General features: G+C 54.7%; 1 protein-coding gene across 4 annotated transcripts in view; it reads left to right on the forward strand.

Annotated features, from left to right (window-relative positions):
* The window catches only part of KCNAB2 (potassium voltage-gated channel subfamily A regulatory beta subunit 2), an 85,008-nt gene that overhangs the window by 45,432 nt on the left and 18,481 nt on the right, over positions 1 to 21,095 (forward strand). For all 4 annotated transcript variants that reach the window (XM_027605085.2, XM_027605064.2, XM_027605074.2 and 1 more), the window contains 3 exons: positions 12,384 to 12,427; positions 13,168 to 13,205; positions 21,007 to 21,086. In XM_027605085.2, coding sequence (XP_027460886.1) covers positions 12,384 to 12,427; positions 13,168 to 13,205; positions 21,007 to 21,086 — 162 coding nt within the window. The remainder of the gene's footprint in view (positions 1 to 12,383; positions 12,428 to 13,167; positions 13,206 to 21,006; positions 21,087 to 21,095) is intronic.

The following is a 21,095-nucleotide window of genomic DNA, read 5'->3' on the forward strand; positions in this document are numbered from 1 at the left end:
TTCGTGGTCAGGTTCACTGAGCCTCTACCTAGCTGCTCGGTTATTCACAGGAGACCCCTTGGAGCTGGGCCATCAGAGAGGGCTTCCTGGAAGAGCTGGGAATCCAGGTGTGTCTCCGAGGACAGGTGGGCAGGACAGGCGTGTCTCCGAGGCCAGGGTCGCAGGACTGGTGTGTCTCCCAGGACAGTGGGCAATAGGAGAGGCAGGAGAGAAAGAGCAGAGACCAGAGAGGGACAGTGTGTGGACCAGCCTCAGAGGCTAAGCGGGGGATGAGTCCACCTTGTGAAAGGTCCTATATCCCTTTCCGGCAGCTGCTTCAACGAAGTACGACAAATGGGGGCTTAAAACAACAGACACTGATTCTCTCACAGCTCTGGAGGCCCAAAGTCTGAAATCCAGGTGTGGGCAGGCCCGGTCCCCCCCACCGCCCCGCTCTAGGGGAAGAGCGCTCCCTCCCTGCCTCGTCCAGCTTCTGAGGGCTGCCAGCCAGCCCTGGCACCCCGTGGCTCACAGAAGCGCCGCTGCAGTCTCAGCCTCCAGCTTCACGTGGCTGTTTTCCCTCCACGCCTGTCTGTCTGTCCCCAAATCTCTCTCCTTATAAGGACGCCAGTCATCGGATTTAGGGCCCTCTACTCCAGTACCACCTCACTGTAACCTGACGACATCTACAAAGACCCTCCTTCCAAATAAGTTCCCAGTCACAGAAGAGTCAGGACCTCAGCATGTCTTTTTGGGGGACGCATTTCGACCCACAACAGGTGCCAGAGCGAGGGTGAGCGCCCCGGGAGGAATTCCGGCTCCCCACGGTAGCTGTGTGACCTTGGGTGAGGCACCTGGCCTCTGTGTCTCAGTTCCCCATCTGGAAAGTGGAGACTGTGGGCACTTCCTCACGGAATTGTCCGGAGGGCTGTGTAAGACTGTGACGTAGCTCAGAGCTCCAGGCATGGCCGCTGGTGGGAGAGAAGCTTGGTCTTGGAAGCAGTCGTCCTGGGAGGTGTAGCCCACGTCCGTCCCGTGTGGACAAGGAGCAGGTGTGGCAGGGAGGGAGGGAGGTGGCGAGACCAACGGGTCGTTCGGCAAGAGCTGCCCTGACACGAACAGGGAGGGCAGCAGGCGTGGGGTGTCTCGTGGGTCTCCGTGGAGGGCTGACCAGGACCAGGGGGTCAGCAGACCAGCCCACCTCCGCACGGAGCAGGAGGGGCTGCAGCGATCCTAACACCTCCGCTGGTGGGTTCTCTACAACCGGTATCTCCCCGGTCGGCCTGGCCTCGGAAATCAGGGGGCATGTCTGTTAGCAGTACGGATCCCCAGGCCTCCACCCCAAGATCCGGGGGGACCCACCCCCAAGAGGCTCTTCTCATTGAGCAAGGATGGGGACCAGGGGGGTGGGTTCTGCGTCATCCACCTGGAAAGGCAGGGGTCGGCACAGCCCGATCGAATCCACAGGCAGCACCAGGCAGTCCCCCGGGACAGACCCCCCGGCCCTCACCCTTTAATCCGAGGGTCTGAGAGCAGGAGCTCCTCCATGGGAGGGGCCCCGACACACTGCTCACCTCCCAGCCTGCCACCTCTGTGAATGAGGGCGGACCCAGCGTCAGCCTCCCTGCTCGACCTCTCTGTGCCTCAGGTTCCTCGAGTGTGAGCGGACCATCACAGCGTCCACCTGGCAGGGTGTGGTGGGACTCAGCTGCACCAGGAGCACCATTTCAGTGTTAGTTGGTGTCTCAGAGGTGCCAGAAGCACTTCCTCAGGACACAGCACAGCTGCTCTGTCCCGGGCATCAAGTAAGAAGTGAAAGGAGCTGATTGGCAGCCAGTTAGCCTATTTCCCCTTCTAGGGCCATTAGCGCTGGACATGACTGGGGTGTGAGGTCCTGAAGGAAGCCCCCGGGGGTCTTCAGCTCTTACCTACCAGATGACACCTCCTCCAGGAAGACCACCAGTCTGCCACGCTTTGCTTAGAAATTTCAGAAGCAGGACCTCCCATCCACTGGAGAAGCCCCCAACTCATCAGCATCCACCGCCCCTCTCCTGGGGCAGGAAGTCAGCTTTGGGTGCAAAACATGCTCCACTCGGCACGGTCAGGGCAGCCTTGCTGGTACAGGGGAGGCACCCTGGCCTCTGCAGGATGCAGCTACTCAACCTCACTCTTTTTTTTTTTCAAGATTTATTTATCTTATTTCAGAGAGCAAGTGAGCATGAGCGGGCGGGGCAGAGGAAGAGGGAGCGAGAATCTTAAGCAGACTCCACACTTAGCGTGGAGCCTGATATGGGGCTTGATTTCACAGACTGTGAGGTCAGGACCTGAGCAGAAACCAAGAGTGAGGCGCTTAACCAACTGAGCCACCCAGGCGCCCCTCGTCCTCACTCTTGAGTGAATATTGCGGTCTGTGCTCTTAAAAGTTATTTTTAGAACTTCTACTCCAGGCTTCGAGGCTCCCATGGGCCTCACTCTGGATGATGGGGAGAGTGCCCATCACCTTCCACTGTGGGCCTGTCCCCATCTTGGAGAAACGGGCCTGGCTGGGCCGAAGCTTTCCTGTCTCTCCTGCCCTCCCAGGGCAGGTGGGACACAGGCTGGATCCCAGGTGGCTGAGCCTGAAGCTTCTCTTCCAAGAAGCTCTCTGTAGTGGCATTCTGTGGACAAAGAGGAGAGCTTTTAATTGGGGTGGCCATGCCTCTAATGAGTCAGAGCAGGAACCAGCTATTTTAACAACAGCAGGTACTAGAGAGGCAGAAAACCCCAAAAAAACTGTTCTGTGTCAAAATCCACCAGCCACACTCGATGCTTCTGCTCAAAGCCCATTTCAAGTCGACCAGTGCAGGTCTAGAATCCACCCTCCTCACCTAAACACGTTCCAGAGGAGTGGCCCTTTCGAGATGACCTTTCATCATGGCAAGTTCTGGTCAAGCGTTTAAGCTTCCAGTTTTTCTACTCTTGTCTAATTCTTGTGACCTCCTAAGAGTATTGCAAGTCATGACCCCTGTTCTAAGGCAAGTGAAAAGTTATGGACTCTGGCCAGCTTTTAAACACCCACCTGCCCATCTTCTCCCCATGACGGTTCTCTGCTGAGAACAGCATCTCTTTGTGCTGGACTTCCCCAGGGAGTTCTGAGGTCAAATATTCACATCCACCGTTTCCATGATACATTACAATGGGATGGAGTGAGGGCTGGGGTTCTAGCACAGGACCCTGCTCAGTCCTACCAACCTCTGGGAGGGTTTCTTCCTTGCCAAGAGGAACCAGCAAGTGGCTCCCAGCACGCTGGTGTATCGCTGGGTAGAGCGTAGTTGGTGGCACCTGGAGAAGGGGAAGGTTACTGGTACTTGGGGGACTGGCTTCACACTGCGTGTGTTATCTGAGGTGATATCAGAGGGTAAAGAGAACTTCCAAGGCAGAGAAACAGGAAGGGTGCTCCCACAGGAAACAGCAAGAATAAGGCCCAGAGGCTTTGGAAGCAGATGACGTGTTTTTTTTTTTTTTTTGGCAACAGCTTTATTGAGCTATAATTCGTATACCATACATATGTTTAAAGTGTACAAATCAATGATTTTTGTATGTTCATAGAGTTGTGCAAAAATCACCACAATCAATTTTAGGACATTTTAATCTCTCCAAAAAGGAACCCTATACCCACATGAGTTATCACTCCCCCCAATTCCTGACAACCATGAAGCTACTCACTGTCTAAATGGATTTGCCTATTTTGAACATTTCATGTAAACGGAATCATATAACATGTGGCCTTTTGTGACTTAGCATAACATTTTCAAGGTTCATCCATGTTGGAGCATGTGTTGCTGCTTCATTCCTTCGTATGGCTAAATAACATTCTGTTGTATAGATGGACCATATTTTGTTTATCCATTCATCAATGGATGGACATTTTGGTTGTTTCCACTTTGGGGCTATGATGAATAATGCTGCTGTGGACATTTGTGTTCACGTTTTTTGTGGGGGCATATGTTTTCGGTTCTCTGGGCACGTACCTAGGAGTGGAATTGCTGGGTTGTATGGTGAGGCAGATGATAGTTGACACACTATGGTGACTAAGTCTTTGTGAATCTCACTTAACCTGGAGCTGCTTAAAGCATACCATCTGAGGAACCCCTGAGGAATAGTAAGATGCCAGATCTGATAGTTTGCCAGAGCACAGAGAAATGAAATATATAAGGAAAAATGAAGTAGGAGATTTCCACATCCCCTAGAGCAGGTGCACAGCACCACTAGAAGCTCTTGATAAAAACACAACTTCCCAGGCCCAGCCCCAGAGCTGCTGATTCAGTAGGTCAACATGAGACCCAGGAATCTGCATTTGTAACAAGTTCTCCTGGCATCCGGGTCAGGTACAGGTAGTTGAGCAACCTTGCCCTAGACCATTAGCTCATGAGCCCTGGAAGGAGTGGAGGCAGAGTCTTTGCCCTCTGCAGCCTCTTTGGCAGGCCTGTGGGCGTCCTAAAAGCCAGGGCCCAACTTGAGGAAGGGCTCAGCTGCTGAGTAGGGTCAACCCTGCAGGCTGCCCTTCCACCTTCCCAGCCCTTGCCACTCGAGAGGGTCAGGGAGGGCCAGGCAGTCCTGTGGCCGATGTGGGCAGGTAAATGAAGAAGGCAGAGCTGGACCTCTGGGACCTGAGGGGGCCCCCACTGGCATCTGAAGGTGGTATCTGTGACCTGCCAGGGCTGCCCTGGGAAAGGCCCGAGCTCTGTCCCTGGGTCTGGGTATCATCCTCAGGGGGTGTCTCCTGCTGCTGCATCAGGCCTGGGGAGGACAAAAGGGGTACAGTTACCAGTGAAGAGGTGGGGGTAGAGTAGGCCTGTACTGAATCCCGCCTCCGAAGATCCTTCATGCTCGGGATCATGGGAGTACATACCATCTGTGATCTGACCATGCTCTGTCATCTGCGTAGGACACAGAACACTGAGGCTCAGCGAGGAAGCCGCTGGCCCTAGGCTGTGCAGCTCAGGAGCAGGGAGGCCAGGACAGGCACAAGATTTCATTCTTAACATCCGTGTCAAAGAGGCAGGGCCAGGGCCGAGAGCAAGTTCAGGCGCCATTCGTCATGAACATCTTTGGGTGGATTCTTCTCTGGGTCCTGTCAGAGCAGAGGGTAGACAGCCAGTTGGTGTGGAAGGGCCCTGGAGGTCCAAGCTGGGGGAGAGAGCATCTTCTCAGACCACACCCCTTATTTTGTCAGTGGAGGCCCAGAGAGGGCAAGCCCCCTGCCTGTGATCACACAGCAAATTAGCAGCAGAGCCTGAACAAGACCTCAATCACCTGCTCCCTTCCTCTCTTTCACTGCCCCTCCCACATGGCAAGACAGAACCCAAAGAGCAGTTTGGCCAGGGCTCACCTTGCCCCTCCTGCCGCTGGGGGCACCTCCGGGGGTTTGAGGACACCTCGTGAGCTTTGTTCCAGGAGGAGAGCCTCGCTCCCAGCTTCATCCTGAGCCCATGAGCGTGGGAAAGGAGGATGGGGTAACAGGGAGAGGTGTCCGTCTTCATCCATTCATTCATGCATTCACTCCAGAAGTATTTACTGGGTGTCTGATGGGAGCTAAGGACCGTGGAGTGCTAAAACTTCTCAGGTCTCTGGTCCATGACCCCCAGCTTTCTCTGCTCCGGTCATCTGCATTATATCATCTAGACAGAGGGGTCTTTTCTCCACATTTCGGGTGATTCGGCTTCTCCCTGCACCAAACCCTAGTGGAAGCCCCACTTTCCGGGGTGCAAAGCCCAAGCAGCTAGAGTTGGCTGCGGCCGGCTGCCTGCAAGCTCAGCGGTCCTCCCGGCTGCGGCACCTGCCTGTCTGAGTCCCGGCTGTCAGCCTGGAGCAGCCAGGGCCGGCCCCCCGGGGATCGGCCAGGGCAGGCAGCTGTGCATCCCGTGTCATTAATAATGAACCACTAGATGCCTCCTGCGCTTCTCACCGGTCACCTAATTTACTTGGTGGGAGCCCCAACAGCCCGTGGTGTGCAGAGCCAGGAGTTGGGCTCTGGGAAGCCTGGAAAAGCAGCTGCTCCCCAAAACCCCCCCAGCAGCAGCCTGCTCAGCCCCCAGGCTGCCACCCTGACGGGAGGCGCCCTCCCTTCTCCCTCAGAGGACAGCGATGTCACGCGGAGGTCAGGAGTAAACTGGCAGCCAGTCACACTGGGGCCGTGTCCGGCAGGGCTGGGGGCTCGGACAGCCTGAGCCAGGCCAGGGTGAGGGCAGGGGAAGGACCTGCGGAGCCAAGAAAGATGTGAGGGGAGAGGAAATGGCTCCCCCCTCCCCACCTGGATTTCCGGGTTCCCTCTGATGAGATCTTTCCTAGCTGGATTCTGGACATTTGATTGCCTTCCCTCGGACACCGCACAGGATTTTTCTGTTGTTGCTTTGGGAAATCCTCGCTCCTGAAGGAACACCTCGCAGCTTCCTGGCTTTCTGGGATAAGGTCTTATCTCGGGAGAAGGAAGGCTTCTAGAGTCCTGGAAGGAGGGGGATGCAGCCAGGAGCTGGGCACCCGGCCTCGGCATGCAGGTGTCTTTCGTGTGCTCGGAGCACAGCCTCAAGGGCCGGGGCCCCGAGGAGCGGCTGGGCCGGCCGGCGGCCAGCAGCCCCAGCCTGAGCTCCCGTGGCCGCTTCCGTGCCGTGGCCATGGTGGCCCGGAGCCTGGGACACCTGTCCATGCAGAGCCTCCCGTGCACCGGTGACGCCAGCGTGAAACAGCCTGGGATGAAATATAGGTACGGGCCCCGGGGTGCTTCGTGGCGTTGAGGCTACCCCCCCCATCACCCCCATTAGAGAGAGGCAGGAAAATCTGCAAATCCGTTGTCAGTTGTGGGCACTGAGAAGCCGGGGTGGGGCCGGGAGGGGGCTTCTAGCACTGTGTAGACTGGGTGGGAAATACCGTCGCGGCTCAGGGTCAGCCCCAGGTTTCTTTCTTCACCACCGCTGAGAGGAAGGCCAGGGCAGGGGGGCGGGAAGGTGCTGAGGGCTTGTCTTCCTTCTGCCCGTTTGTTTCCTTTGATGTGGGCCGGAGGGGGGGGGTGCGGTAACAATAACAAAGCCTCCCACGGAGGACCCTGTGATCCTTTCTCTTCCTGGGACCCCCCGCCCCGGCACTGGCCACAGGCGTCCTGCCCTCCTTGCCCTCCCCGGAGCACACAGGGCCCCAGAAGATGCCCCGTGGGTGGTCTTTGCAGTTAGGGCATCATGACAGGTGTTGGTTTGATATTCAGGGACCATTGGGTGAACCACGTGATGGAAATTAATTTTCCCTGCCGGACCTGAGCTAGACCCTAGGCTCGGATTCCTCCACGGGCGGGACTACCACTCTGCAGGGCACAGAGCAGTATGTGGACTTGCCTGCCGGTGGCTTAGCCCCGGCTGTCCTATGTACCTCTGCCTGGGCTCAGTCCACCGCCTGGCTCCAGGCTCTCTCACCATGGCTTGTATGTGGAGAGGGTGTCAGGGGCAGGGACCTTCCTCCTGCTCCTTGCATATCCTTTGCCCCAGCCTGGGCCTTGCTCAGGTGCTCGGTGGATGCACCCAGGTGGAAGAGGAGCGTCGCAACTTTGTACAAAAGACCTCTGGGGGCAGGGTCGTAGGGCACCTGGCTTGGGCGTCTGGCCTTTCTTAGCCCTTCGCCCTTTCTAGAATGATGTTCCTGGGAAATGATGTTCTTACAGCAAACAATCTGCATCAGCTGGACCCAAAGAGTCACGTAGGCTCAGAAAGAGCCCCAGAAGATTCTAGGTAAGGGGAGACAGTAAGGGGAGATGCTCATTAGGCTAGGGGCTTTGCAGATTCCCTGTATCTGAGCACAGTGTCTGGGTTTCTAGCTGGTGGTGCGGCCAACTTGAAAAGTATTGAGAGAATCACTCCTGACAACCGAAATGTAGAGCTCATACCTCCCCCACACCAGTGCCTGAGATGGGTGAAAGAACCGTGTGGAGTCCCGTGCCTACTGGGGATGAATTGTGGAATAACTCTGAAGTCCTTCTGCCTCTCTGCCCGTATCACCTCCTTCCCCGGGTCCTTGGGGGCGTTTGATATTCTTTTATGAGCCTCTGGAGGAAAAGCTTGTGTTCCCACCCTCTAGGCTCAGTGAGGACAATCCAGAATGGACTTCTCTAGTCTAGAAGCCCTGCTGGCTTATATCTTTTGTTAAATGGGGATTAAAAGCTAAGAGTAAACACACTATGTATTTCGAGGTAGATACCTGTTACCTGCTGCTACTTTTAAGTCAGTCCTGGGATCATTAAAGGAGTTAATATAAGTAAGACCATTTCTAAAAACATGAAGGGCTATGGAAATGGAAAATACAGGTATTAACATGATTTCCTGCTGAAGATCCTATGATCCATTAAGGAGTAAATCTCGAAGAGCCTGGGTGCTCGAGAGTACTGTGTGTGCGTGTGTGTGTGCACATGTGTGTCTGCCCATGGGCACGCATGTGTATATATTTGCATGTACGTGTGTGCACTTGTTTGTGCAAGAGGCAGGGAGGGTGAGACAGACGGTAAGGGGAGATGCTCATTAGGCTAGGGAGTTTGCTGTCTGAGGAGCTGGGTTCAGATCCCAGCCCCAGCACTTCCTAACTAGGGGACCCCCATCTGTCCTTACATGTGGCCTGCTGAGCTTTTCTCGACAGTGTGGGGGGAGGAAGGAGGGTTTATACACCTGCAGGAAGTGTCGTTTCATGGAGGCTGAAGTGGGAGCCAGAATCCCAACCACTGGATGTCCTTGGTGAGCACAGACTACCTGCTTTATAGAAAGGTACCTGCCCCACGGGGCTGCTCCATCGTGACTGTCCCAGGGCCACAGCTAGGATGCAGATGGGGGCCATAGGGGGCTTGATTGCTCTTTACCCCCCACTCTGACCACCTCCTTAGGAAGCTGGCCAGGAGGGGGCCTCCAGCCACAACCTTTGGTGTTAAGGGAACTAAAAGAGGGTGGCCAGAGTGCCACATTCTTGCTGGAGGGCCCAAGAGGGGCTCAATATGGGAGAAGCATGATGCCAAGCCCTGTGAATCAGGGGAGGGGCTGGCATTCAGCCCCAAGGGACTGGCGTCAGTGCGAGGGCTTCTCACCCCCCATTTACCCAGCAAACGCTCCTGAGACCTTGCTGATGTCAGCTACAATCTGAGGAGGAAGACCTAGACGCCCAGGCCTGTCCGTAGGGAGCCTGGAGTCTGGGAGCGGGGCAGACCTGTCAACAGGTCATCACCCCCCTGCCATTTTAACAGCTGACCAGAAAACACCCCAGCTCCCACATCCATCGCACCAGCTCATTAAGGCCATGTTGCTGTCTGTCACAGGCTCAAAGTGTTGTCCTCCACCCGCATGGCTGAACTGAAAGGCCTCAGGCTCTTTTTAAAGGACCTGTAATCCCTGGAGTCTGAGGTGCAGTATCAAGGGGCACGGAGCGATGGTTCCCTCCTCCGCCAGAGGTTAAACCCATGAGTCCTCATTAGCATTTTTCCAGACCACAGGAGAGACATAAGGCAAATCAACAGAAACTAACATTATTTGGGTTTAGGGACTTAGCCAACTCTTTTATCAGTATGTCGACTTTTAATTAGGGGAGAAAAATCTGTAGGAAACGATGTTCAAGTCTTGGGAGTTTCAAGGCGCAGCGTGTCCCCAGCCCCTGGTCCAGACGAGGCAGAGATTTGTGGCGCTCCCCACCCCCAGTGAGCAGCCGTATTTATGAAGCTTTTAGCCCGGAGACACCCTGTCCCTTCTCATCCCTTCTCCCGAGGCCTGGCAGCGGATGGCAGAACTAATACCATCATTTTATCGGGGAGACAACTTAAGCGGGGTAATTACAGCATCACGCGGTGTCCTAGTTTTGTTAAATTATTCCTGTGGGCAGTGGGTGGAGAAGCAGCTGGAGAGCCGAACGCCCTGGGTCGCAGCCCGTTCTGGTGGACAAGGGGTGGCAGGCACCCCTTACAGCCGCAGACCCAGGCGGGCTCAGCCAGGTGTTCTGGGCTCTCGTCTGTCTCTTGCTAAAGCCGCTCGCCCCCCTGAACACGCAGGCATCTGGTTCCACGCTGGAAAAGGGAACTTCAGGAGGACACACCTAAAACTTAGCCTTCCACTTCCTGGCCAGGAAACTGCTCCTTGTGGTCACAAGTGGGAGTTAGTTTTGCAGAGTCAGGAGCTCAGCCTCCCTTCCAGCACCTGGATTTATCGAGACCAGGTGCCCGAGGCCCTGTGAGCACCCGTGCATTGCAAACAGGGTTCTGAGGGTTTTCGTGTCCTGCAAATTTCCAGGGAAGGGGTCCACAGCCTTTATTAGTTTCTCAAAGGGGCCTGTGACCCCCAAACAGTTAAGAACCACTAATCAGAATCTTCAATCCCTTTTGCATCCTTCCCAGACTGCTTGTAAGCAATGCTCGGATTTCCCGCCACAGGTCCTTTATGGCTAGCGTGGGGAAAATTATCTGCACTGTTAAATAGGCCTGGCCTGATGCACGGTCTACAGATGATGCAGGTGTGCCTTTCTTCCTTTTTTAAAAAAAACGACCGTTTAATTCCAGTTTATGTATAGACAACAAAACAAAAATTAACTTTCTGCTTAGAAGCAACATCAATTCAAACATGATTTGAAGGGCATAAGAAAACCTTTAAGTCATGTCTTTGACTACTCAGCCCTTAAATTTTGTACGTATTATATTTTAACTCTCTCATAGCAAATCTGAAGCTAAACAGGAATATTCTAAGTATTTTCCCAGAGGCTTATGGAGATGTGATAGCATTATGTGCATTTACAACGTGATAACATATCACCTTCCTTTCTGACAACCACAAAAAGTTGCTCCGGGTCGGAACATACGAGCCGTGCTGAGGGCATCATCAGATTACTTCACTGATTTGTAGGGGAGAAGAACAGGGGAGACTTCAGTTTTTTAACGCAGTAACTCTCAAAGCTCTTTGGTTTGTCCGTGGCTCATGAGGGAAAAGGCAGGGTCAGTCAGTGTTCTGTGATGCCCCAGGCACATGTTACCTGGTTTCATCCTCGCGGCCAGCTCTGTGAGCCCATTCTGCAGAGGGGAACCCTGAGGCAGTAGGGGGTTACATCACACACCCGGGGGCACACAGCCAGGGTTTGAGAGCCTCTGGCTTCAGAGGCTTCAGAGCCTCTGCTCGATCTGCTCCCCTCCCTGACAGATACCAGCTGTTGTTCTGAACCTATGCAGGGAAAAGCCCAGCACTCCCGGCAGGAACAGTGGGCTGGCAGCCGGGCCGGTTTTAATGGGAAAATTGGAAAAGAGACCTGGGCATTCTAGAACTACTTTAAATTTGGTGGCTCAAACCGTTTACAAGTTTGTTCTATCCCCTCCCCACCCCCCACGACCTCCTGTGATGTGGGCAGGGTCCTGGGGTCTGGGAACCAGGAAACTGAGGCTTCAGAGGGTCCGAGGGAGCCGGGTTTGGGTAGAGAAATGAGGACACAGGGAAAAGCTGGAGCCTTCAGGGAAGGAGGCTGGGGTTCACCCTCTGAGTCTGTCACAACTCTCTGACTTCCCACTGCCTGGCCGGATGTTGCACCCCGGGCTGGTCCCAGGACCGGGGTGCCGGCAGCAGGGCTCCTCCGAGGGTAGTGGACTCCCAGCCTGCCCTGGGCCACTTCACCATGTGAGCGGCTCACGTCCTGTGTCCCCCGTGGACGGGGAAAGGGACACACCATCGTGGTGGGGCGCATGCTTGCGGAGCTGACTGCCTTAGGTGGAATCCTGGCTTCTCTGCTCCCAGGCGGGTCCCGTGTACTCTTATGTAAAATGGGCATATCGGGAAAAGGAAGGCACCTGACCCACAGAGCTGAGGGAGATCGAGGACATGATGCTTGAGGACCATGCGGCCTGTGGTTGCCCCTGCAGGCCCCCGGCCAGCCTGTGCCAGGACAAACAGTCCAGTACAGATGGGCATCCCAGTCCTCAGCAGGGCCCTGCCACCCTCCACGACCTCCTAAGGACATTAGTGATGACCTGTGGCCCCTTCATATATGGACCCTGGGATCTTCATCTGGCAGGTGCCTCAGCAGGCCCGTGATGGCCGCTACCACAAGGGCCTCCGTCAGCCCATTCTACTGCTCTCTTTTGAGGTGGCTCTCCAGGCCCCGCCGTGCTCACCAGCATGGCCCAGCCACGCAGCCGTACCCTGGTGTGGGGTATGGCAGGCAGGGGGAACGGACAGTTGGCTCTTTATGCCTAAGGGCGGGTGAGCCACAGGCCTCTCTCCAGAGGACCCCTTGCCTTCAGAGTCTCAAAAGATACATTGACTAGAGTGGGGGGTTCAAACTTGGGGCTGGCCTTTGGGAACAGCGGGGTGGGGGGCGTGCTTGGCCGGCAGGTCCTGTGCTGGTCACTGACAACTCACACCAAGTTTGTTTTCCAGGAACTTGGGCAAGTCGGGACTGCGGGTCTCCTGTCTGGGGCTCGGTGAGTGTAGGGGCCCCCTTGGTCCAGTGCCACCCAAGGAGGCAGGGGCTTTGGGAGGGCTGAAGGGGCCAGCCCTCGGGCGAGGGGATGGAACCAGCGGGTTTGGAGGGATGGTGAGGCTCAGTTGCCATGGCAACCAGGGGAGGGTGGGGGAGGGGAGGGGAGTCCCAGCGGCCCAGTGCACACACAGACCCCTGCCTCACAACAGAAAATCAGAGAAGCACCCTGGCCCCAGGTGTGTCTGGAGAACCTCTTCTCTCCTTACAAGACTGAGTCCTCATAGAGGGCAGTCAGATTTTGCCCTTTGATCTAGACTTTCCCCAGATGTGAGCTCTGTTCTCAGCATACACGGGCCCTCCACCTCCATGGTACCTACATCAACACACACACACACACACACACACACACACACACACACACACACACACACACACACACACCACCCAGCAAGCGCGAGGGCATGGCTGTCAGATCTGGGCCGTTTTCAGGGAGGCATCCCTCATCCTGCAGCCCTTCCTGTTCCCCGGTTTGGTGCCCCCAAGACAGGGAGACTTGCCCTGAAGGCCAAGCGTCCCCACATGCCGAGGACATGCTCACCACAGAGCAGAGTGGCATGCTGGGCTGTGGCTGCCCCCCAGGCCCTGCAGCCTGAGGATGGAGCACCCTGTGGGGCCGGGGATGGGGGGCAGGCAAGCTCCCTGGAGAAGTTCTCTGACTTGAGCCCATGTGTCTCCTTCCAGGAACATGGGTGACCTTCGGAGGCCAGATCACCGATGAGGTAAGGCGGGGCTCCCGCAGGCCCCAGATCCCAGCAAAGGCTAGCCACAGCGGGCACCTGGTAGAGTCCACCGCACGAACCACGGGCCCGTGCTCACAGGGCCACCGCAGCCTCCCTCGTGCCGCTCCTCAAGGGTGCCATGGCCTTCTGGGGCAGCAGGAAGGGTGAGGGGGGGAGCCATGGCAGGGTTAAAAGATGCCAAATCTGGTGCCTGCATTTCACAGCTGGGTGCCTTGGGGCACCCGTGAGTCCCCAAAAGGCCCAGAAACTCAGGTTCCTCATCTGTACAACGCTTAGTCCCTCGCTAGCCAGGAAAATCCAGGGAGGCCATTGTTTCCCAAATCACACAGCCCCGTGTCTTTCTAAACTGCTCGGACAGAGTACCCCCACGCGGATTTGAAACTTCAGTACACATCTGCTGAGGTCATTTAGGATGCAGATTCTGCAAATTTTGCTGCAAGCTGAAGATTCTTGAGTCGCTTTACCCAGCCCCTAGCTGCTCCTTTCCCACAGCTGTCCTTTATCCTGTGCACTCGCTGGGGCTCCTCTTTTCACAGCCGGGCCGGTGTCGCCAGCGTCTGTAGGGGAGGGGCCGGCGCATCCCCAGGCCGGGGTGCACTTCTGGGCAGCGAGTGATTATCTGGGAAGGGAGAGCAGGGGCATTTGCTCCAAGAGCTCTGGACATCTGCACACGAAGCTGTCCTCACGTCTGCCCTACTTACTCTCAGAAGGGTTGCATTTAAAAATTAATAAGTGCGTTCATCTGAGACCTTGTTAGCTGTGATTTCTCAGTTAGTTTTCAAAGGAAAAGCTTTGCTTCTGTCAAAATCTAAATGTATTTAATTTGTGCTTTTGTCCCTTTTTCCTTCTGTGACAGTAGCTGGTTGTAGAATGCCTTGCCCTTGTTCTGAGGTTCTGGCTCTGGACTATCTCAGGAGAAAGGAGTTTTTGAGGTGCAGGAAATTGCTTTGCCTTTAGCCACCAGATTGGTTGCAAGCACTCGGCATAGAAGGTTGGAGCCCCGGAGTCCTTTGTGGTTCACCTGAAATCAGTAGTGTCTGACTCACCTGTTTCCCTTTCGCTGTGGGGAGGAATGACTTCATTTCCAAATCGCATTTGCTACCCTATGTGTGATGCCCTTGTGAGAAAGACACAGAGAAGTGGCTGGATGGTGACCATCCAACTTAGGTGATTTTTTTCACCAACAGATCCATTGCACCCAAAGAGTATTGACTAATGACCCAGTGGTGGTCCTGGTGGCTCCAGCCTCTGCCGGTCTCCATCACGTAGACAGTGACACGTGTGAAGATACTAGAAGTTGTTTCCAGATGACACAAAGCTGGGAGGACAACAGATACAATAGATGACAGACTCGGGGTTCTCAAAGGTCCTGGCAGGTGAAAATGACTGAGTGAAGGAGCAAGCAGAATTTTCGTATTAAATCCTACAGTCAGCGTCCAAAAAAAATCAATACGTCAAGGATGAGAGGCCCACCTCACCACGGTTCAGATGAAGAACGGCCACGTTTTATTCTTTTTTTTTTTCAAAGACTTTATTCATTTGACAGAGAGACACAGCGAGAGAGGGAACACAAGCAGGGGGAGTGGGAGAGGGAGAAGCAGGCTCCCCGCTGAGCAGGGAGCCCGACGCGGGGCTCGATCCCAGGACCCTGGGACCACGACCCCAGCCGAAGGCAGACGCCCAACGACTGAGCCACCCAGGCGCCCCAAGAACAGCCACATTTTATTCTTTAGCTGGCTGCCTGCCCTTGTCCAAGCCAGCAGGGTTGGAACTACGGGGAATCCAGGACCATCCCGGGACCACAGAGGAACGTGTGTGCTGCCCCAAAGTGGGGAGGCCACGAGCCCCCTGGGCATTCCAGATGGGTGCCCCATCTGGAACACTGGGTTCCTTGCTAAGCCCGTGTCCAGAGGAAGGTGGGTGGCCTGCCAAGGAATCCAGAAACAGAGTCCTGTTTTCAGGGTTACCTTTTGTGTGCAAGACACCGTGATGCCAGGGAGACACAGTAATGAGGACGGGCTGGGCGCCTGGGTGGCGCAGTCGTTAAGCGTCTGCCTTCGGCTCAGGTCATGGTCCCAGGGTCCTGGGATCGAGCCCCGCGTCGGGCTCCCTGCTCCGCGGGGGGCCTGCTTCTCCCTCTCCCACTCCCCCTGCTTGTATTCCTGCTCTCGCTGTCTCGCTCTCTGTCAAATAAATAAAATCTTTAAGAGAAAAAAAAAGAAAGAAATGAGGACAGGGTGGATTTAATGTGGCAAAGGGGAGTCCGTGGCAGGACTCCGTGGTGTCCATGAGCAACGGTCCACAGGCCAAATCCGGCCCTCAGCCTCGTCTATTTTTTTCTTTTTTGTTTGTTTGTTTTTTTTACTTTTAATTAAATATACAAGACATAAAATTGGCTATTTTCACCCTTTTCGTTGTGGTAAAAAAATGCATAATGTAAAATTCACCCTATTAACCATTTTTAAGTGTACAGTTCCTGGTATTAAGTACATTCTCTTTGCTGTGCAGCCATCACCACAGTCTGCCTCCCAAAAGTTTTCATCACCCCAAACAAAACTCTGCAACCATGAGGGAACAACTCCCCAACCCCTGGTAACCTCTACTCTGCTCTCTGTCTCTATGAATTCCACAACCCTTTATTTTATAAATAAAGTTTTATTGGCAGGCAGCGACGCCCATTCATTTACATATGGTCTGTGGCTGCTTTTCCGTTATAAGCTGCCACAGAGACCATCTGGCCCACAAAGACTAAAGTGTGTAGTCTCGGGCTGTTGCCTGTCCCCTGTCTGCAAAGGTCTGTGGGGCTGTGGCCCTGGGGACGGAGTCCTTGGGGGCCGGGCAGAGCAGAGCCAACCCCCAGAGGAAGCAGACACTGTTAGTAAACCTCCGATCACGTGGCCAGATGTTGGAGCTGGCCTGGTCAGAGTCAGGTTTCCAACCTCTAGTCCAGTGTACTTTTCGTGACCTCACATGGCTGCTCAAGTAAAAAAAAACCCCTGAGAGCAGGTGCTCAGAGCAGCCTGGGCATTAGAAATCTAATAAGGACAGTAGCTACAAACTTTACATTTATTATGGCACTCGGCCCTCTATCAACCCAGGGAGGCAGGTGCCATTGCCCCATTTGGAGGAAGCAAAGTGCCCGGGGTCTTAACTGGAGACTCGTGAACGGGGAATGGCCCCTCGGCGCCTGCCTCAGAGCCCACAGACAGCTCCCAGCTCGGGGGTGGGATGGATTCCCCTTGGCCCCCAAGTAGGGACGGCAGGGAGGAGGCCCACATGTCTTCTAAATTTCCTCCTGCCTTTGTTTCGGGAACTTTGACATTGGAAAATTCCGAACAGTCTCAAAATAAAGGCTCCGTCACATCAAGTAGGACGCACCCACAGAGCGCAAGTCTTTAGGGGTCACGTTTTAAAGAACGACATGCGGACAGGCCCAGGAGCGAGCATGTGGAAAACAGCGCCGACTGTGGTCTGTATGTGAGGGCTGCAGTCTTGCAGCGAAAAAGCATATGTTCACATAGAAAAACCTGAAAGGGGGGCCCCTGGGGGGCTCAGGCAGTTGAGCATCTGACTCTTGATTTGGGCTCAGGTCATGATCTCAGGGTCGTGAGATCGAGCCCCACGTCGGGCTCCATGCTCAGCCAGGAGTCTGCTTGAGATTCTCTCTCTCTCCCTCTGCCCCTCCCCCCTCCCCCCACTCATGCTCGCACACGCACACGCACACGCACACTCTCTCTCCACCCCCCCACCTCTGAAATAAATAAATAAACCTTTAAAGAGAAGCCTGGAAGAGGAATTATACCAAAATCATAGCAAAACAATAAAACAAAAAGCACAGCATGGAAAATTCCCACCCCTCACTCTCTTTTCTCCCTGGCCCGGTGTAGTTAGGATCGTGTTTCCATCTTTCTGCTAAGTGACGGGTGAAATGGGGATGGGTATCCTCTGTGTCAGAGCCTGCTGATCTTTCCCGCGTGGCAGGCCTCGCGGGGTCGGCTGGTGCAGCCAGCCAAGGACAGTGGCCGCTCAGCTCACGCTTGCTGAGCACCTGCCACGTGCCATCCCTGCTGTGGGCTGCTCTCTTTTGGAGAGAGGGACAGACAGTAAGCACATCTTATCTCCCAGGGCTAGACATGTCCAGGGGCTGCATCAACAAATTGCCCCCATCTGTGTGGTTTTAAAACTAGAGAAATTTATTTTCTCATAGGCCTGGAGGTCAGAAGTCCAAAATCAGGATCACAGAGCTGAAACCAAGGTGTCAGCAGGGTCGCACTCCCAGTGCAGCCTCTGGGGGAGGAGAGTGGGATTCTGCCACTTCGTTCCAGTGTCTGCCTCTGTGGTCGCGTTCCTGCTCCTCTGTGTCACATCTCCCTCGGCCTCCCTCCTATAAGGACACCGTGGTGGCCTTCAGGGTCCCCCTGATAATCCAGGATCATCTCCCATCTCAAGACCCTTCATGTTGTCACATCTACAAAGACCCTTTTTCTACCCAAGAAACCACTCACAGGTTCCAGGAGCCATTATTGAATCAAACACAGAGAAAGGAGGACTGGGTGCAGGCTCCCATTTATGCAGGATGATCAGGGAAGGCGGAAGCAAGAGTGAGCCACGTGATGATTCAGAGAGAGAGCATTCCGGGCCAAAGGAACGGGACTGGACCCAGCCTCCAAGAGCCCACAGGAGGAGCCCCAGGTTGAGAGATGGGGGCAGAGGTGAGGGAGTAGATCTGGTGGGGACCTTGGCTTTGACCACTTGTGACATGGAAGCCAGAGAGGAAATTTGACCTGACTTCACTCAAAAGGCTCACTCTCGCTGCTCCACTGAGGTTAGGCTGCCCCCCGAGGATGAGGGGTGCTTCTCAAATTGGAATGTATGCACGAGTTCCCTGGAAATCTAGTTCCCTAGAGTTAGGGGCTACCACAGAAATGCAGCTGAGGGCATTCTGGCTCGGACCAAGTGGGTGCAGTGGAGGTGAGGGGCAGGAGGGTCCGATTCTGGATCAGCTTCAAGAGGGAGCTGACGGGACTGGTCGAAGGTGCTGACGCCAGAGTAAGAGAAAGCTGAGTGAAGGAGATGCCCAGGTGTCGGACCTGAGCACAGGACGGGCGGGATCCTGCACGCTGCCCTCTCCTGCACACACACCAGCCTCTCTGCCTGCAGCACCCCCTCCTCCAGCTACCCCCCGCCTTCCTGCCTGACAGACTCCTACCCACCCTCCAAACCCAGCCCTAGAAATGCTCACACACACTACAACATGGATGAACCCAAAAGGCCTCATGTTAAATTCATTAAGTCGGCCAGTCACAGAAAGACAAATACCGTATGACGCAACCCAGGTGCGGTAACAAGGGAGTCAGAATTCTGGAAACGGAGAACAAATGGGTGGGCACCAAGGGCTGGGGGAGGGAGGAGTGGAAAGTTGGTGTTTCATGGGGACCAAGTTTCTGTTTGGGAAGATGGAGAGGTTCTGGAGACACGCACTGCTGATGGTTGCACAACATGAATGTCCTTAAATGCCACAGAAATGCACACCTAAAAATGGTTAAAATGGTCAGTTTTGTGTTATGCATGGTTTACCACAATTTTTAAGTTGTTGTAAATAATTTTTTTTAAAAAAGAATGAAGATCTCCATGAACTAATATGGGTTGATTTCTAAGATGTAGTGTAAGTGGGAAGAGCAAAGCCCAGATGAACACCTAGGGCGTGCTGTTCTCCAGGTAAGCAAGAGGGGTGTATAAGAAGATACACAGGGTCTGAAACAGGAAGATAATAAAAGCCCTCGTACTGAGTCACCTCCTCCCAGAACCCTTTCCAGGAGGCAGCACATACCCCTAAATCGTCTGTATAACCTGGCTAGGGGCCCAGCACGGCGTGCTCTCCTGTGCAGAGGTCAGGGGCTTGGTGAGACACAGCCCTGAAAAGTCAGGTTGAAGACAGAGATGAACAGGCGAAGGAGCCTGGGGTGCCTGGAGCATTGGAGAGGAAAAAAGGAGCCCCAGGGTGGGTATGGGAGGAGGAAGAGGCTCCCAGGAGTGTGCATGGGTGCATCTGATTCATGGTCACACTTGGAGGAGGGTGCATGTATGCATCTGATTCATGGTTACACTTGGAGGAGTGTGCATGGATGCGTCTGATACATGGTCACACTTGGAGGAGTGTGCATGGATGTGTCTGATTCATGGTCACACTTGGAGGAGGGTGCATGGATGTGTCTGATTCATGGTTACACTTGGAGGAGGGTGCATGGATGCATCTGATACATGGTCACACTTGGAGGAGTGTGCATGGATGCGTCTGATTCATGGTCACACTTGGAGGAGGGTGCATGGATGCGTCTGATACATGGTCACACTTGGAGGAGTGTGCATGGATGCGTCTGATACATGGTCACACTTGGAGGAGTGTGCATGGATGCGTCTGATACATGGTCACACTTGGAGGAGTGTGCATGGATGCGTCTGATACATGGTCACACTTGGAGGAGGGTGCATGGATGTGTCTGATAACATGGTTATACTTGAGCTCCAATGGAGCCAACCAGCCCTGCAGATGGATCCAGAAAATTCCTCCACCAGTGGCCTTTCTTGCCCCTGGGCTTTCTGACTGAAATGACAGCTGCTAACTAATGGGGGTTAGCTTTGGCCTGCTCAGTATCAGAAATCTTTGGAGTTCAATGCCAGCATTTGAAAATTGGGAGATTTTTACCACCCCCAAATACCCTGGATCCCTGGCTTCTCTTGAAAAATCAAAAGATGTAGCCTCGCTGAGGTGCCTTCCCAGGGGTAGCGATTGAGTGTTGGTCCCCCCCACCCCAGTGGTCCCCACTGGCCACCAGCCTCACTCTCCATACCTGCCTGGCCCATGGGGCGGGCTTCTGAGTTTGGTATTGAGAGAATCTCCACGAAGCCAAACATGGCTGGCTTTTCGTCCCACAGTTTTTTGAGCGTTGTTAAGTATGACTCACTCCACTCTGGGTAGCTGGGGAGGGAGGCTTGGCACTCTGGGCTGAGCTTTGAGAAGTGAAGGGCGGGGGAGTTTGCATCTGTGACTCTCAAAGGGGCACCTACACCGTCCAGAGGACCAGCAGAGATCCCTGCTGCATCTTGGAGGGGCTGTTCATAGCAGGGGGCGCTTCCTCCAGCTGCTTGATCCTCACCCCCACTACCAGTGGGTCATTGCTGGGGGAGCGCAAACTCATCCTTAGAGCAGCCTGAGGAGCAAAATCTGGTGGAAGGCGTGTGCCGATTGGGCACCATTCATCAGCCTCTGCCTGCCAGGCAGTGGAGAAGCGCCTGCCGAGGCCAGAGTGCTCGCTGAGGATGGCAGTTTCTCCATCTGCAAACAATAATCATACCGTCCCCGTCCCCATGTGGCTGCTGGGAAGGAATTGGGGACATATAGCTGCAGAACACCTTCTAGCCATAGTTTTAAGGAGGGACTCGTTCTGCCAGGATCTCTCCCACTCCTGTTGGGGGCTGTGTTCAACCCAGTACAGAGGCTAAGCTTTGTAATGACTCAACAGTTGGGGTCCCTGCTCGCATCAAACTCACAGCCCAGAGGCCCTTCCTTCATTCATTTTGTCCTCTTTCCTCCCTGTGGGTCCACTCTGGAGGGCTGCCTCCACATCTGTCCCGTGGCAGGAAAGGACAAGGGGAGCCCTGGGGGTGCAGGGCCTGGACACGCAGGAGGCACCCCAGGCCACAAGATTATGCCCTGGAGCCTCCCCCTGGCCTGGCAGGGCTGTGCTGCCCGCAAGCAGCTCTGGTTTTCTCATTTCAGATGGCAGAGCAGCTAATGACCTTGGCCTATGACAATGGCATCAACCTCTTCGATACTGCAGAAGTCTACGCGGCGGGCAAGTACGTGTC

This window comes from Zalophus californianus, chromosome 4 (assembly GCF_009762305.2).
Source record: "Zalophus californianus isolate mZalCal1 chromosome 4, mZalCal1.pri.v2, whole genome shotgun sequence".
Classification (NCBI taxonomy): domain Eukaryota; kingdom Metazoa; phylum Chordata; class Mammalia; order Carnivora; family Otariidae; genus Zalophus; species Zalophus californianus.